This window comes from Arvicola amphibius, chromosome 15 (genome assembly GCF_903992535.2).
Source record: "Arvicola amphibius chromosome 15, mArvAmp1.2, whole genome shotgun sequence".
Lineage (NCBI taxonomy): Eukaryota > Metazoa > Chordata > Mammalia > Rodentia > Cricetidae > Arvicola > Arvicola amphibius.
This window is the reverse complement of record NC_052061.1, coordinates 4,123,535-4,137,810: the sequence shown is the minus strand read 5'-3', so window position 1 is coordinate 4,137,810 and position 14,276 is coordinate 4,123,535. Positions and strand designations below refer to the sequence as shown.

General features: G+C 44.3%; 2 protein-coding genes across 9 annotated transcripts in view; one reads left to right on the top strand and one right to left on the bottom strand.

Annotated features, from left to right (window-relative positions):
- Positions 1 to 1,864: 1,864 nt before the first annotated feature.
- On the top strand, positions 1,865 to 4,945 carry Setd6 (SET domain containing 6, protein lysine methyltransferase). Its single transcript, XM_038312869.1, has 7 exons — positions 1,865 to 2,250; positions 2,332 to 2,473; positions 2,592 to 2,786; positions 2,902 to 3,022; positions 3,818 to 3,998; positions 4,098 to 4,240; positions 4,380 to 4,945. The coding sequence occupies exons 1-7, from the start codon at positions 1,881 to 1,883 to the stop codon at positions 4,695 to 4,697; spliced, it is 1,470 nt and encodes a 489-aa protein (XP_038168797.1). The 5' UTR covers positions 1,865 to 1,880; the 3' UTR covers positions 4,698 to 4,945.
- Positions 4,946 to 5,935: 990 nt separating this feature from the next.
- Positions 5,936 to 14,276, bottom strand: part of Cnot1 (CCR4-NOT transcription complex subunit 1) — a 78,464-nt gene continuing 70,123 nt past the window's right edge. For all 8 annotated transcript variants that reach the window (XM_038312263.2, XM_038312260.1, XM_038312262.1 and 5 more), the window contains 6 exons: positions 13,506 to 13,679; positions 12,388 to 12,537; positions 11,173 to 11,353; positions 7,419 to 7,551; positions 6,415 to 6,549; positions 5,936 to 6,276 (listed from right to left, as the gene is read on the bottom strand). In XM_038312263.2, the coding sequence (XP_038168191.1) occupies positions 6,198 to 6,276; positions 6,415 to 6,549; positions 7,419 to 7,551; positions 11,173 to 11,353; positions 12,388 to 12,537; positions 13,506 to 13,679 (852 nt within the window). In that variant the 3' untranslated portion in view covers positions 5,936 to 6,197. The remainder of the gene's footprint in view (positions 6,277 to 6,414; positions 6,550 to 7,418; positions 7,552 to 11,172; positions 11,354 to 12,387; positions 12,538 to 13,505; positions 13,680 to 14,276) is intronic.

The window sequence follows — 14,276 nt, the reverse complement described above, 5'->3', positions numbered from 1 at the left end:
GCCGGAAGGTACTTGAGTCTTGTAGAGATGGCTCTTGTCCTCAGATTCAACCAAGAGTGTTTGTAGCAATGCCCTGGTCAACTTGGGCCAGTGTGTCACAGACATCACTGGAGAAGTGAACTCATTAGATCTGGTCCAAGACAGAAAGATACCGCCACCTCTGCCTGCTGGAGGGGCTGGAGCGTACTTGGTCTTGGGGTGAGAGATGGGTGGGGCCCAGAGTCCACAGCTACGCTGTCTTCCTGTCCACTATCTTACCGGGTAGATTCACAGCCCAGAAAACAGAGCTTCAGCCTGGCCACTGGTTTCATCCACTGTCACCCCCAAACGGGGGAGAAAAAGAGGAGCTGTGTGTGTTGGGGGGGGGTTGTTGTGTGGGCGCTCTGAAGTAAGGACACCTACATCTGTGTATCTGTGGCACAGGCCACCCCCTTCTGTAACTGTAAGCCATTTCTAGACTGCTCTCAAGTCCAGTGGAGTGTGTTCTGTCCCCAGTTGTGTTCACTCCCGTGCTCCCTTGAGTGCTGAATGTGATTGTAAAGCTGGTAGAATTCAAATCCCTTACTGTAGACAGCACTTCAAGTATTGGACATCTCTCTGCTGTGTCCTCAAGGTATCTATAAATATCTATACATTATATATATAATATGTGTGTGTGCGTGTGTGTGCGTATCAGGCCCTCCTGTGTCTGGTTTCCCAATTGGTGATTGTCTCCTTTTTGGTCAAGATGAACTTTTAATGGAGTTCATTACTTTCCTCTCTGTAAAAAGTTAAGAGCCTAATTTTATGTATTCTGGTGGCTGATCAGCGATTTTGAGATGACAAAATGTAAAACAAACCCTTGATGATGTAGAAAATTAAGTGTGTAGAAAAAATAATAAATAAATTAAATCATATGAGTGTGGTGTTTCCTGTCATGTGGAAGGCTGGAACTGCTTGGCTGCCTAGCTGCCTTGGGCTCAAATGGGTGGAGGGTAGCTACAGTTTCTGTCTACCGTCAGTGCCTGTTAACACACATTTTGGGTGGAGTGGGAGTTGCACGGTCTCAGTCTGTTGCCCAGACTGGTCTTGAACCCGCAGAAGCCAGTCCTGCTTAAGCTTCCTAGGTGTTAGGCCACCCTGCCAAGCTTTTGTTTTCCCTTTCATGGTGATGGGAATTGAACCAGGGTGGTCACACATGGCAAGGTTCTATCTATCTATTGAGACACGATTTTACTGATCCTGACACTAGTTCTCAGGGTCACAGCTGAACAAAGAGTTTAGCCAGGAAGACCTCTTCAAAGCAAGGGCATGCCACTCTTTTGCTTGGTTTTTATTGCTTTGAGAAACAGTCTCTAGCCTAGGCTGGACAGGAACCCAGCTCAGCATCCTAAGTACTGGAATTACACTGCCAACTTCTCCATGTTCCATTGTTCATTCACCTGATTTTGACTCCTTCCAATGTATCAGTTGTTTTTAAAAAAGCAGGTAAAATTAAAGAGCCTATCATATCTATGCAGGAGATGAAAAACGAGTAAGTTAGCAACTGCTGATGTGTGTGTGTGTGTGTGTATTAGGTGTAGAAAATCTTCAGGCCACTTCAAACCCACGTGCAAACTGTCTAATCGAACACAAGTCAGAGAAATAGTTGGCTATAGCTAGCTAGTGGTCGGTCACTTCCGCGCAGCAGCCAAGACCCCAGAAAAAAAACGGATTTTGTTCCTGCACCCTGCTCTCGGGGACGCGCCCAGAACTAATGCGGAGGCAGCACAGAGCTCGCCCGTGTGCTCACGGACGCGCGGCGTTTAAGCCCGCAGCGCTGGCGCCTAGACCCGAGCCCCGCCCCGTCCGCTCGCGTCCAGCGTCGCCGGAAGCGCAGGGAAGACGCGGTGCCTCCCGGTATGGCGGCTCCGGCCAAGCGCGCGCGGGCGAGGTCGCCGGTCACCGCGGCCTCCGCAGTCCTGAGAGCCGTCCCCGCGCCCCTGCCACTCCCGAATCCCGAGCGCAGCCACGGCACTGGCTTCTCCCCGCTGGCGGCGGGACCCAGCGGGGGAGAGCCCGACGGCGATGCGGTGGCCGGCTTCCTGCGCTGGTGCGCGGGAGTGGGGCTGGAGCTGAGTCCCAAGGTGGCGGTGAGCCGGCAGGGCACGGTGGCCGGCTATGGCATGGTGGCGCGGGAGAGCGTGCAGCCGGGGGAGCTGCTGTTCGCAGTGCCGCGCTCGGTGCTTCTGTCTCCCCACACCTGTTCCATCAGCGGCCTGCTGGAGCGAGGTGGGTAAGGGGCAGAGGGTTGGTTCCGAGGCTGGCGGCCGTGTCGCGCCTGGGCGGGCGTTCACCAGGCGTCTTCTCTAGAGCGAGACACGCTGCAGAGCCTGTCGGGATGGGTGCCGCTGCTACTGGCGCTGCTCCACGAGCTGCAAGCCCCAGCCTCACCCTGGAGCCCCTACTTCGCGCTCTGGCCAGAGCTGGGGCGTTTGACGCATCCCATGTTTTGGTGAGAGTCAAGGGAAGGGCTGGGGAGAACCTGGTTCAACCATTTTGCTCAGGGCACTGGATACCTGCAGCATCAGAGGGGCAGGTTGTAAAGGGCCCTGGGTGGGTTGTCCCTACAGGCCAGAGGAGGAGCGGCTGCGCCTCCTAAAGGGTACAGGTGTCCCGGAGGCCGTGGAGAAGGACTTGGTGAACATCCGCAGCGAATACTATTCCATCGTCCTGCCCTTCATGGAGGCTCACTCCGATTTCTTCAGCCCCACTGTTCGCTCTCTGGATCTCTATCGCCAGCTTGTGGCCCTTGTAATGGCTTATAGGTTAGTGCTTAAAGCCTAGAGCCGACCCTCGTCTTTAGAACCATTACTGTTGGGGGGAAGGTGATCCAGGTCCTTCACCCAAGACCGTGCCTTAGCTGAGTTCTCTCTGCGGCAGCTTCCAAGAACCACTGGAGGAAGAGGATGATGAAAAGGAGCCCAACTCCCCCTTGATGGTGCCTGCTGCAGACATACTAAACCATATAGCCAACCACAATGCCAATCTAGAGTACTCTGCAGTGAGTGAACCCCCTTGGCCTGGTTATGTGCATTGAGTCAAATCACTGGGCTCCATTTTCCTACATTTTCACGATTGAAAATGAGTAGATGAGGTTAGCTACTCTTCTGTGTACTTTTGGCATCTAGTTACAGTAAGATGGTGTGGACACACCTTTATGGCCACCAAAAAACTGCCCACTCTGCCATGTCACCTCAGGCCCCATGGTGAGCATCGTGGAACAGCAGTAATTCAGTACTCTCAAGAGGTGGGATGTTCATGGCCAGAGGAAGCCCCCACTGTAGTGTTGATTCTGTTTGTAACATTTTAAGACACACGTGTATGTGACTAGCAATTAGCAAATGGTTTGGGCCTGGTGGCTTACACCCATAATCTTGTAAGGCTGAGGCAGGATTGAAGGCTCTGGGCCCTCATAACTTCCAGACATCTGGTGTCGGCATGTGACTTTCACTTATTCCTACTGTTCTGACATGAAGTTTAACTTCTTTTTCACTGTGTAGCCCTGGCTATCTGAAACTCAAGAGATTACTTGGTAAGCACTGGGTGTGCATCACAAGGCCTGACCTTACCATTTTTTTTTTTTTTTAAGGTAGCGAGTGACTTTTAGGTGTAGATAACTACTGAGATGCACCTGGTACGTGAAGCTGACCTGTGATATTGGTTTCACCTCCGTCTATAATGCAGGGTTTAACAGTAGACAATGGTACGCAGTCAAATAGGCTCTTCTAAGAGCGAAGTACTCTTCATAGGCTGTTGGGGGCTAAGGTGTGGCCTCAGCTTTTCCCTTTTATCCCAGGATTGTCTCCGGATGGTAGCTACTCAGCCCATTCCTAAAGGTCATGAGATTTTCAACACATATGGGCAGATGGCTAACTGGCAACTGATTCATATGTATGGCTTTGCTGAGCCCTATCCTGACAACACAGAGGACACGGCTGACATTCAGATGGTGACAGTCCGAGATGCTGCCCTGCAGGGTGCGTCTGCCCGCCCCGCCCCAGGTTCCACTGGTGCCTTTACTGACAGCATTTGGCTCACTGGAAAACGTCCTCCCGTTTTCATCCATTACTTCACAGGAACAAAGGATGAAGCTGAAAGGCAGCTCTTGTGTGAACGCTGGGATTTCCTGTGCAAACTGGAGATGGTAGGGGAAGAGGGAGCCTTTGTGATTGGTCGTGAGGAGGTGTTGACTGAAGAGGAACTAGCCACCACACTCAAGGTATAGGCTGACAGTTATGGGGTGCTGGTATTTAGAAGAGCCAAACTAAAGACCAAGGGACTCGATTTTCCTCCAGTGATGTATGTGTCGAAGCTCCCAGAGAGTAGCACATCCTAACTAAGGCCCACATTCCCTCCAGGTGCTGTGCATGCCTGCTGAGGAGTTCCAAGGCTATAAAGTCCAGGTTGGACGGGGAGAGCAAGAAAAGGAAGAGGACAGTCTGAAAATCACGAACATCCCCAAGCTCCACGTAGCATGGAGACGGCTTCTTCGAGACAGTGTTCTGTTGACCCTACAGACCTATGCCACAGACTTAAAAACTGATCAAGATTTACTTAGTAATAAGGAGGTCTATGCCAAGCTCAGCTGGCGGGAACAGCAAGCCTTACAAGTTCGCTATGGTCAAAAGATGATCTTACACCAGTTGTTGGAACTCACAAATGAGCAGCTTCCCTGAATGACCAGCAGCGAGAACCTTTTAAGCTTGTGTTTTGTTGCCTATAAAGGACAGAAATTTGGGTCTTTTGCTATTCGGACTGTAAAAGTAGCTAAAGGTAAACTAGGATTAATCCAAGGCAAGAGTTACATGTTGACATTTTAGGATTGAGATTAGCGCATTTGGGACTTGCTGCCAATTGTTAAGAATATTCTATTTTTGCTAATGTCTTCAGGTTTTTAATAAAATTTAGTATGAACTGAGCTCAACTTGGAGAAGTTCAACCTTTTGACGTCATTTCCTGTGGAGAACTGAAACATAGCAGGTGGCTCTGCTGCACTTTCAGTCTGGTTCTCGGTGTCACAAGAAGACATCCAAGCTTCACTTGGCAAGGTAAATTCTAAGTATTTGTTTCAAACACTACCTATTCATACCAAAAAGCCTCCACCTAAAGTGAATTCACTTAACTGCAGATTTTCTTGCTTCAATAATTTCTCCCTGTTGAAACAGAAAAGGCATACAAAAATTTCCTTGGGCATGGTTGTAGTAATCCCAGCCTCCAGGAAGCTGAGGCCAGAGATTGATAATTTGGTCTGCAAAGTAGTAGGGACCTTGACTCTAAAAAAAAAAATCTGTAAGTAGTAACGGGAAAATTTGATCATTCAGCAAGAAGTGATTATTTCCCGGGAGACTGGGCTATCCACTTTGTCCTCATGACTGCTATGCATGTCATGACTTCATGGTTAGGGTCTTCACACATACAAGAAAGCTGAGCTAGGGCCCAGGAACTACAAAGGCTACAAGCAGGACATGGACAACATGGACCTGTTCTTCTCAGACACTTAAAGATCCTTAAAAAACCAACTGTGTTAGTCCATCTGACCATTGTTATTAACTAAGCATGGTGACAGGGAGCCCGCCCGACGAGGGGTTGTTTCCTCTTCAGCTATGTTCTCTCTGAGGATCAAAAAGCAGGCTCAGCTTCCCTGCGAAAAGGCAAACAAATCCTGTGGACCTTCCTGTGTTCTCAGGCTGTTAAGAGTCTAGCATGCCTACACTTTTTTAACAACTTAAGTTGCTTTCCAAGCTTCACTACCTTTTATAAAGTGTTACATGAATGTAATGTTTTGCTGTTCTTTGGAATGCACAAATGTCAGAAGACTTTTGAGCTATGCTCAAGCCAAGAGCATGCCACCACAGCCTCTACTGCAAGGAACCAGTTTATGTACTTCCCGTAGACACACTTTGCACACACCCAAGAAGTTCAGACAAAAGTTTTCTCTTTCATATATTTACACAAGTTCAAAATGATATTCACAGCATCTTCTAAATTTTGGCCAAGAGTCAAAAAAAAAAAATGCATTTAAACTTTGGAACTTGCCCACCCCAGCAGTTGATGGGGCTGACACCCGAGAACCAAAGGGCTGGGAAAGTCAGGAGGAGCTGGAAGGATTCTTCAGTTTATGAACTTGGTTCACTGGAACCAAGGTCGATGCCTCTGGCAAGGAATATACAGTTCATCTAACTGGCACCAGTCCCTTCCATCACTTGCTGAGCCTGTTTCTGTCCCATGCAGCACTGTGCAACAGATTGGAATAACCTGGAAAGTGAAGACAAGTACAAATTTAGGCTATCTTACTGCACATCAGCTATAACTGCCTTTTAACTCACAGACCCAAATTAGAAGCTTTTTCCCCCTTCTGTTTCCTGCTAGGTACTTAAATAATTTAAAACTCACTTTTCAATTTCTGGGGCACAGTGTACAAACTCATGGTTCCAGAACTTAAATGCTGGGTTTTTAATCAGCTCAATGAAGGTGATAAGAAGACCCCAAGGATGCGGCCTATTTACAATCAACCGTTCCAAGAGAACCCTAAAAGGGGGATAGAAGGGTTAATACATAAACAAATTAACGACTAATACCTCCATTGCTTCTTTCTCTATTCACTTAGAATTTTTTAACAATACTATAGCATATGAGAATTTTTTAGACAATACTATAGCGTATGTAAATGGGTGGAATTCTTTCTATGTGCTGGCTTACACATTATTATACTGTGACCTGCTACTTGCAATGCTTGCTTTATTCTCACTTCATTGTTTCCTGGGGGCAAAGATTAAGGACTGAAGCCTTTGCTGCAGCTTTAGACATAATGACAAACAAAATGGTACGTTGTCATCCATGCAATAAACACAGTTTAGATGCACGAGAACTAGCATTTAGTCAGGTGAATTAAAGTTGGGTTTTGTTTTTTTTGAGACAGGGTTTCTTTGTGTAGCCCTGGCTGTTCTTTCTGAAACTTGCTCTGTAGACCAGACTGGCCTTGAACTCAGATCCACTGCCTCTGCCTCCAGAGTGCTGGGATTAAATTGTGCATCATCACACCCATCATAAATTAAGTCTTTAAGGTACCTCACTGTACTATGTACCAATTTCCAATGCTATACATATTTAAACAACAGAAAACTGAGTATGATCCTACTGCAGCTCTTCCTTAAAACCTTAAAAAAGGAAATACATACAAAGGAAGTCTGTATTATTCAAGAATCTGGATACAAATGCCACTGGATACATACTTGCCACCAAGTATGCTGCTGTCATTGTAAGCTAGTCCCTAGCACAGAAAGCAAACTGTCAATAGCAACTTATTTTGTAATCCTCCAGACATCTTTAGTGTAAGACAGCTGAACTGGGAATGTATAGAGCTCCATTCAGGGCCCTTTTAAGGCAATAAATCTCACCTTGTGATCTGTTCCTGAATTGCCTCGGTGTTCGCCTCGGCAAAAAGGTACAGCATGGTGCAGCTGAAGTAGTGAGTGTGGCTGTTTGGGTACCGCAGCTGGTTTGCGATTGCATTTAAGAAGAGATATCGGCCTAAAAAATTAAGGAATTTTGATTTAGGGTTCACTCCTGAAAGGCCAATACGGGAGACAACTGCTTCTGTTTCTGAAGGGAACTGACACATCAGGGAACTCCTCTTTAACAGCACAGATAAAAGAACTAGCATAGCCCTTGTGCAAGGATGACATCAAAATCTGTAAAGGATATTCTAATTTAGTGATTTCCTAGTGGTTCTCTGGATCCCACCATTTTTTGCTTCTGTAGGGTTTATCCAAAATACTTTCCATGTTATGAATTAGCAAAATTCTTACATACTTTTTAAAAAAATATTTACTTATTATCTATATAATATTCTGTCTGTATTTCTGCAGACCGGAAGAGGGCACCAGACCCCATTACAGATGGTTGTGAGCCACCATGTGGTTGCTGGGAATTGAACTCAGGACCTCTGGAAGAGCAGGCAGTGCTCTTAACCGCTGAGCCATCTCTCCAGCCCCATACTTGTTTTTGAAACCATCTCACTATCCAACCAGCTAAAACATTCTGTCTCATCTAGCACTTGGAAAACTGCTTTGTAGACTTGAAATAGGCACAATGAAGGAAATGTCTTCCTACAATAAAAACAGTCCTGACCTCAAAGCCTTTATCTTCAGAGTCTTGCCCCTAAAGATCCTTATACTGGTAAAATAACAGAGGATGGGGATATCAAATCCAGAATATTTCATCATGTCCAGAGAGCAATTGATCTCTTATCTGGATTTGATTATCTTGTTTGTATAGCTATCACAAGGACCCTTAAACACTTACCTAAAGAATGTAACAATATTCAATTGTTAAACTGTGCTTTTACATTCAAGTACCTTTTGAAAATAGGTAAGCAATACCAATCTATATATCAAATATAGTTATCCTTTCAAGATATGTAGCATAACAGTCCTAAAGTACATTGTAACAATGAGTGCTAATGTGGAGAATTCTCAAAAAGCTAAAAATACATCTGTCACATGGCACAAATACAAACATGACTCCTTCACATATGCCCAAACATATCCTATTCCACAGACACTGGCTCAGCCATGTCCAATGCTACTCTATTCATAACTAAGAAATGGAAACAACCTAAATGTCCTTCAACCAATGAACGAGTAATAAAAATGTACATTTACACTATGGGCTACTTTACTTATTCAGGCTGGTAATACTCCCAAGAGCCAAAGGGGGGTAAAAAAATGAACTCTGCAGGTAAATTGATGAACTAGAAATGATCTCACTGAGTTGAGCAATGACAAATCTCATGTTCTCCTCCCTTTTCCCCCTCCCTTTCTCTCCATGCTCTTAGCTCCACATCTCCAGAAGTAAGTACATATCCTGGAGCAACTGTAAAAAGCAGAAAAATAAAAAAGGACCCCTGCTGGGGATAGCATCAGTGGGGGGAGGGGGGAAGAGCGCAACAGGAGAAAAGTACAGTACAATACAAGGAAAATGAGAAAAGGGGGAAGAATAAAAGTAGGGATGTCTGGAAAAGTCATAAGGAATCACACTATTAACTATTTCTTTAAAAAAATAAACCCTATAATAGAGTCCTGACTCAGCCACAGAAGCAAGATGTGACTGCCTTGCTGAATAAGGAACCAAGCCACATGGCTAGCACAGACAAGAATAGTGGGCTAATATAAGTTATAAGAGTTAATAAGATGCCTGAGCTAATGGCCAATCATTAACTAATGTAGACTCTGTGTGATTTCTTTGGGACTTAATGATTGCGGGACCAAACAGGACAGAAAACTCAGTCAACAAATGACACCCTCATGGACAACTGCATCCACATAAAGCCTGTGAGCTTGGGAAGAATTCTAGATAAAAAAGAATAGAGTTAAGCACAGCTTATCGATAGCAGCATACTCTCAGGTAGGCTCTGTTTGCTAGAGGCAAAATGCGTCTCATTTAAGAGAGGCTTCCTGACTCAGCCTTAGCTGTAAAATCTTGCAGCTATTTTCAGAGGTCCTGACACCTAAATGGTGTTGATAAAAGCTGACTGCATGCTTTTTGGTTTTTAGCCATAACAGGAAAAAAGCCGTGTTGTTTTAAAATGCCGGCTTTCTGGGCCGTCCTGCCAGCACAAACTCTGACTTCTTTCAGGCAGGAGGTCCAGCTACAGAGCATCTGAATGTGGTCTGTAAGCAGACTGCTGCGCTTGCTTGGTGGCAGGGACCTTGAAACGCCATAGAGTTGTGGCAATAAACATGGCTACAGCCAGTACTTCCGCCATGAGGTTGGAATCTCAGAAAGGTAAGAAATAGGCTGCATCCAGTCGTCAGAGCCACAGCTTTAATCCTACCCACGCTGCTTAGCAAATTAAAGACTCGTGGTCAGAAAAAGAGATACACAGTAAAGATATATTCAAAGACAAAAAACCTTTCAATGGTTTACTGTGCGTTTAAAATATATGTAGGCCTGGGAGGAAAAAGAAAGAAAGGTTGGGTGTGGCGGCACACACCTCAATCCCAACACTTGGGAAGAGCCAGTTCCAGGACAGACTCCAAAATTACAGAGAAACCCTGCCTCGAAAACAAACAAACAAACACCTGTAATAGATACAAATCTGTGTATAAATACAGTTTAAATGAAAATTTCTCATCTGGGCTGACAAAGCTTTTAGCGCGCGCGCGCACAAACACACACACACACAACCTAAACAAAAAACTAACACCAGGCATGAGATGCCCTCGAATCACTGAGCTGAGTTATCCAAGAGACTTCCAAAACATAGGCTGCTGCTAGTGCCTTTGGATGTGTGCCCCCCCCCCCCACACACACTGCTGAAGACACCATGCATTTCAGACACGGTGCCCTGAGGTCTGAGCCTCGAACTGGCCTGGATGTCTTGTTCCTGAGGACTAGCTTTCAAAGTACTAGAAGGTACCGTGCAAGCTTCCAAATGAGGAAGGAAGCAGCAGTCCTAGCCAGCTGTGATGCCTCTGAACCACACCAGTGACCAGCATGACACAATATCTCTAAGGGTACACAGCAGGGGCATACATACCGTGGGGACAACAAACAGCTCTTCAATTGGACTTAAGAGCCACTCAACAAGGGTAACCATGCCTGGGATTAAAAAGCCAGACAAGTACCCAGGGCTAGTGAAGTCATGGGTTGTGGAGAAGAACCTACGCCACTGCCCTCAGCAGCCTAATCCCTAATTACACTCTAAATATTTGTGCTAGTTGTCCATATACCCACAGTAAATGTAGTTCTAACCCTTCATCAAGGAAACACTTTTAAAACTGCCAGAAGCAACCACAAGCAGAATGCTGAGTTGTGAAGCTCAGGTCTAATAGATATATACATCTTCAGAATACTCATACACCGCTGAGCTATCACTGCAGTCCCCGTCCTTAATTTAATCAAACAATGTAGTATGAGTCAGCATCTGCTGAAGGCTACCAAAAAGAACATATTTACTTTTACACATTTTTCCGCAATCAGGAATACCAACATATTTGCTGACATGACAAGATTTTGGGCAGTTTTTTTCACACTTTATGAAAAGAGCATTCTTTAGTGTGGCCTAAAGGAATTTTGTAGATTCTTGCAATTTTTATCTGTGGCAAAGTACAGAGAATTTGGCAACGCAAACTGGTCAGCTTCACTCACCCTCGGTGTCTAAGTCCACAGCCAGATTCTGGAAGATGTCCATGTGTGCTGAGTGGGTGATGGTGCTCATTGAAGGCGTGCTGCCCTTGTTGTGGATGTGTGCGATGGCCTGAGTCCCTACATAGAGCACCAGTGCATTGATAAGCTGAAGGTTGTAGCGATTGCCAGGCTCGTTAGATACCTAAATGGGCAAAAGAGAACAGTTTACCAAAGAACTAGAGACAGGATCTTATAAAGTAGCTCTGTCTGGGTTCCAACTAAGAGATCCACCTGCCTCTGGTTCCCAGTGCTGAGATTCAAGTGGGCACTCCTACGCCCCACAGCACTGTTTCTCAATCCATCTACGGGCTCTCTAGAAGGGATACACAGGTCTTGATATTCTTTGCGATTTAAATAAAAGAAATGTGCTCAGGATTGTGAGCTATACAAATACACAGCTGCCCTAAGAGTGATTCAACCAGGAGATGTCAGTTCCTTTAGGAAGCCAAATTACTATATCACTTTTCACATTAGAAAGCTATAAAATAGGGGCTGGAGATATGGCTCAGAGGTTAAGAGCACTGGCTGCTCTTCCAGAGGTCGAGTTCAATTCCCAGAGACCACATGGTGGCTCACAGCCATCTGTAATATCTGGTGCCCTCTTCTGGCATGTGGGTATACATAATAAACAAACAAATAAACAAATAAACAAATCTTTAAAAAAAAGAGAAAGCTATAAAATAAAACTTAACTATCCAAAACAAACACAACTTCTATTATATAACATTGGAGGAAGAAGTTGTTGCACAAGGTGCTAACACTGGAAAGTCAATTCCACTTCAAGTCACTCTATAAAGCAAATTTAACTGCAATCCCTTTATTTACGAATGTTAGCCAGGGCTTACAGGAAAGTAATGTCTTTTCCCAAGTGGTTTCATCTATAACTGGGTCAATGATAAAATATTAGTAAAGTATATAACCCCGTTAAGGTCACTCAATGAACAGGTATGACAATATTTTGGTGTGTATATGGGGATGGGTGTATTTTGGGGGGTGAAATCTTGCCACTGTAGTTCAGGCTGGCCACAAACTTGTGATCTGTCTGCCTTAGAGCCAAAGAAACAGGTGTGTATTGCCAAATTCAACAATGTTTCTAAATGAGACACACAATGTACAGTGCACACAAAGTGCCCTGTAGAGAAGACAGAGCAGAGAACTTAAGTCAAACCAATTAACCTGTAGGTTACTGCGCAGATCCGACAGAAAAGTGACAGGGGATCGAGTTTTGAGATAGGAATCCAGATCTTTTTTGAACTGAGGTGGCATCACTCCAGTGAAATTGGTGAGGATCCGAGGCGCAATGTTGATCTCACTCAGCATGTCCACCTGCCGCAAAGAGCAAGAACTGGAATCAACAAATCACCTAAGACAGAAGAGTCAGGACGGCTTTCTAAAACTGTCCATATTTGCACACAGACGGTGACTACTACACATTAGACATTTCGCATTATTAGGAAGGGGAATTAAAGAATATTTTTATGCTGTAACTTGCACTGTTCAGCACTGTCTTGACTTCAAATCAGTACAGACGGAGACTCCTCACTTACCACCAAGAACTCCAGCCACCAAAAGAAGCCCCAGTCAAATAAGAGAATGTTACATGCTTTTTAAGATGTACTTGAAAGGGGCTTAACATAGATCCAAGAGCAAATTTTAAAGGCTAGTATTTCTTTATGCAAATGGTGGTGTGATTTTTAAGTGTTCCCTTCCCTTAAACAATTTAAACACATACACAATGAAACTTGTGAGCTACAGACATTGCAAAGATTAGTTTCTTTTTCAATTATGCATTATGGGACTAGCTCAACATTTAGTCTGGGATTCAATAATTATGCCTAAATTTAATGTCAAAATTATGAGAAACAGTAACCAGAAAAATAGTATAAACCAATATTTAGGGACAATATCATGCCTATCACGATTAATAACAGAATTAGCTACCCGAACAGTATCATTACGTAAAGCACACATGCACATTGGAGAGGATTAAATAATGATTTTAAAAATAGGCTGCTTAAGAGACAAAGGGCTGAAATAGATAAAAAAAAATTTCCTTTTGGAGCTGTGAAAGATGGACCAGTGGTTAAGAGCACTGGCTGTTCGTGCAGAGGACCCGAGTTCAGTTCCCATCGCCCACATGCCAGCTCACTAGGGATCTACTACTACCTTACTCAGGCCTTTACAGACTCACACACGCACACGTTACACATAAACACACACACACACAGATCAGAACTAAAGTGGAAAGACAAAAGCAAAGCAAACCCGCCGCGTTCCATCCAGTTAAACCTTACCTTCAGGTTAGGAGTGAATGGGTCCGGGAGCCTCATATTTCTTGGGAAGGCACTCAGGATCAAATTTCTTAACTGGATACAATTAGGAGGGATCACATCACAGAACCCATAATGGTAATCACAAAGGAACTCTGGGAAATCATGCAAAAGAACTAGCAGCACTCTCAGAGTACCCTACATAAAAAGGAAAAAAAAGTTCCACACTAAGAAATCAGTATTTCTACCCATATCATGAATTTCTAACTCTGGTCAAAAATGTCAAAAGTATATGTTAGTAACATTAAAAAAAAATCTATAGGCTTTAATCAATAAATACTGTTGAGATTATAAGAATAATTACATGTAAAAGCCATGAAAAATTAGCTTTAAGACCTGGAGCCTTGAATAAAGGGCAATAACATATTCTGCACAAAAATAATACAACGATGCAGCATCTATCCCCAGAAGCTAGAAAGAGAACTGTAGAATGAACAACACCAAAGAAAGATTTTAAAAAAAAAAAAAAGAGGGGGGAGATACATCAACTGAAAAAAACTTACTGAAAAACACTTGCTGCTTAGATCAAAGCTAGCTAGTTCTTGACAAGTTTAGTAAATTTAACAATTCTGATAAATAGGTGGTAGGAACCCCTTAGAAACCCGAGATAGCCTAGCAAGTGTAAGGAGGTCCTAGGCTTGATCCCCAGTGCCATAGAAAAACAATTTTAAAAGGGTACACCGTACATGAAAATCTTATGAAATTATTAAAGACATCAGGTAGTACACGCCTTTA

Bases quoted from the DNA above. Each gene is read 5' to 3' on its own strand.
- Setd6 (XM_038312869.1), top strand. From the start codon at position 1,881: ATGGCGGCTCCGGCCAAGCGCGCGCGGGCGAGGTCGCCGGTCACCGCG. The intron at 2,787-2,901 runs GTTAGTGCTTAA...TCTCTGCGGCAG, and splicing joins GCCCTTGTAATGGCTTATAG to CTTCCAAGAACCACTGGAGG. The intron at 3,023-3,817 runs GTGAGTGAACCC...CTTTTATCCCAG, and splicing joins CCAATCTAGAGTACTCTGCA to GATTGTCTCCGGATGGTAGC.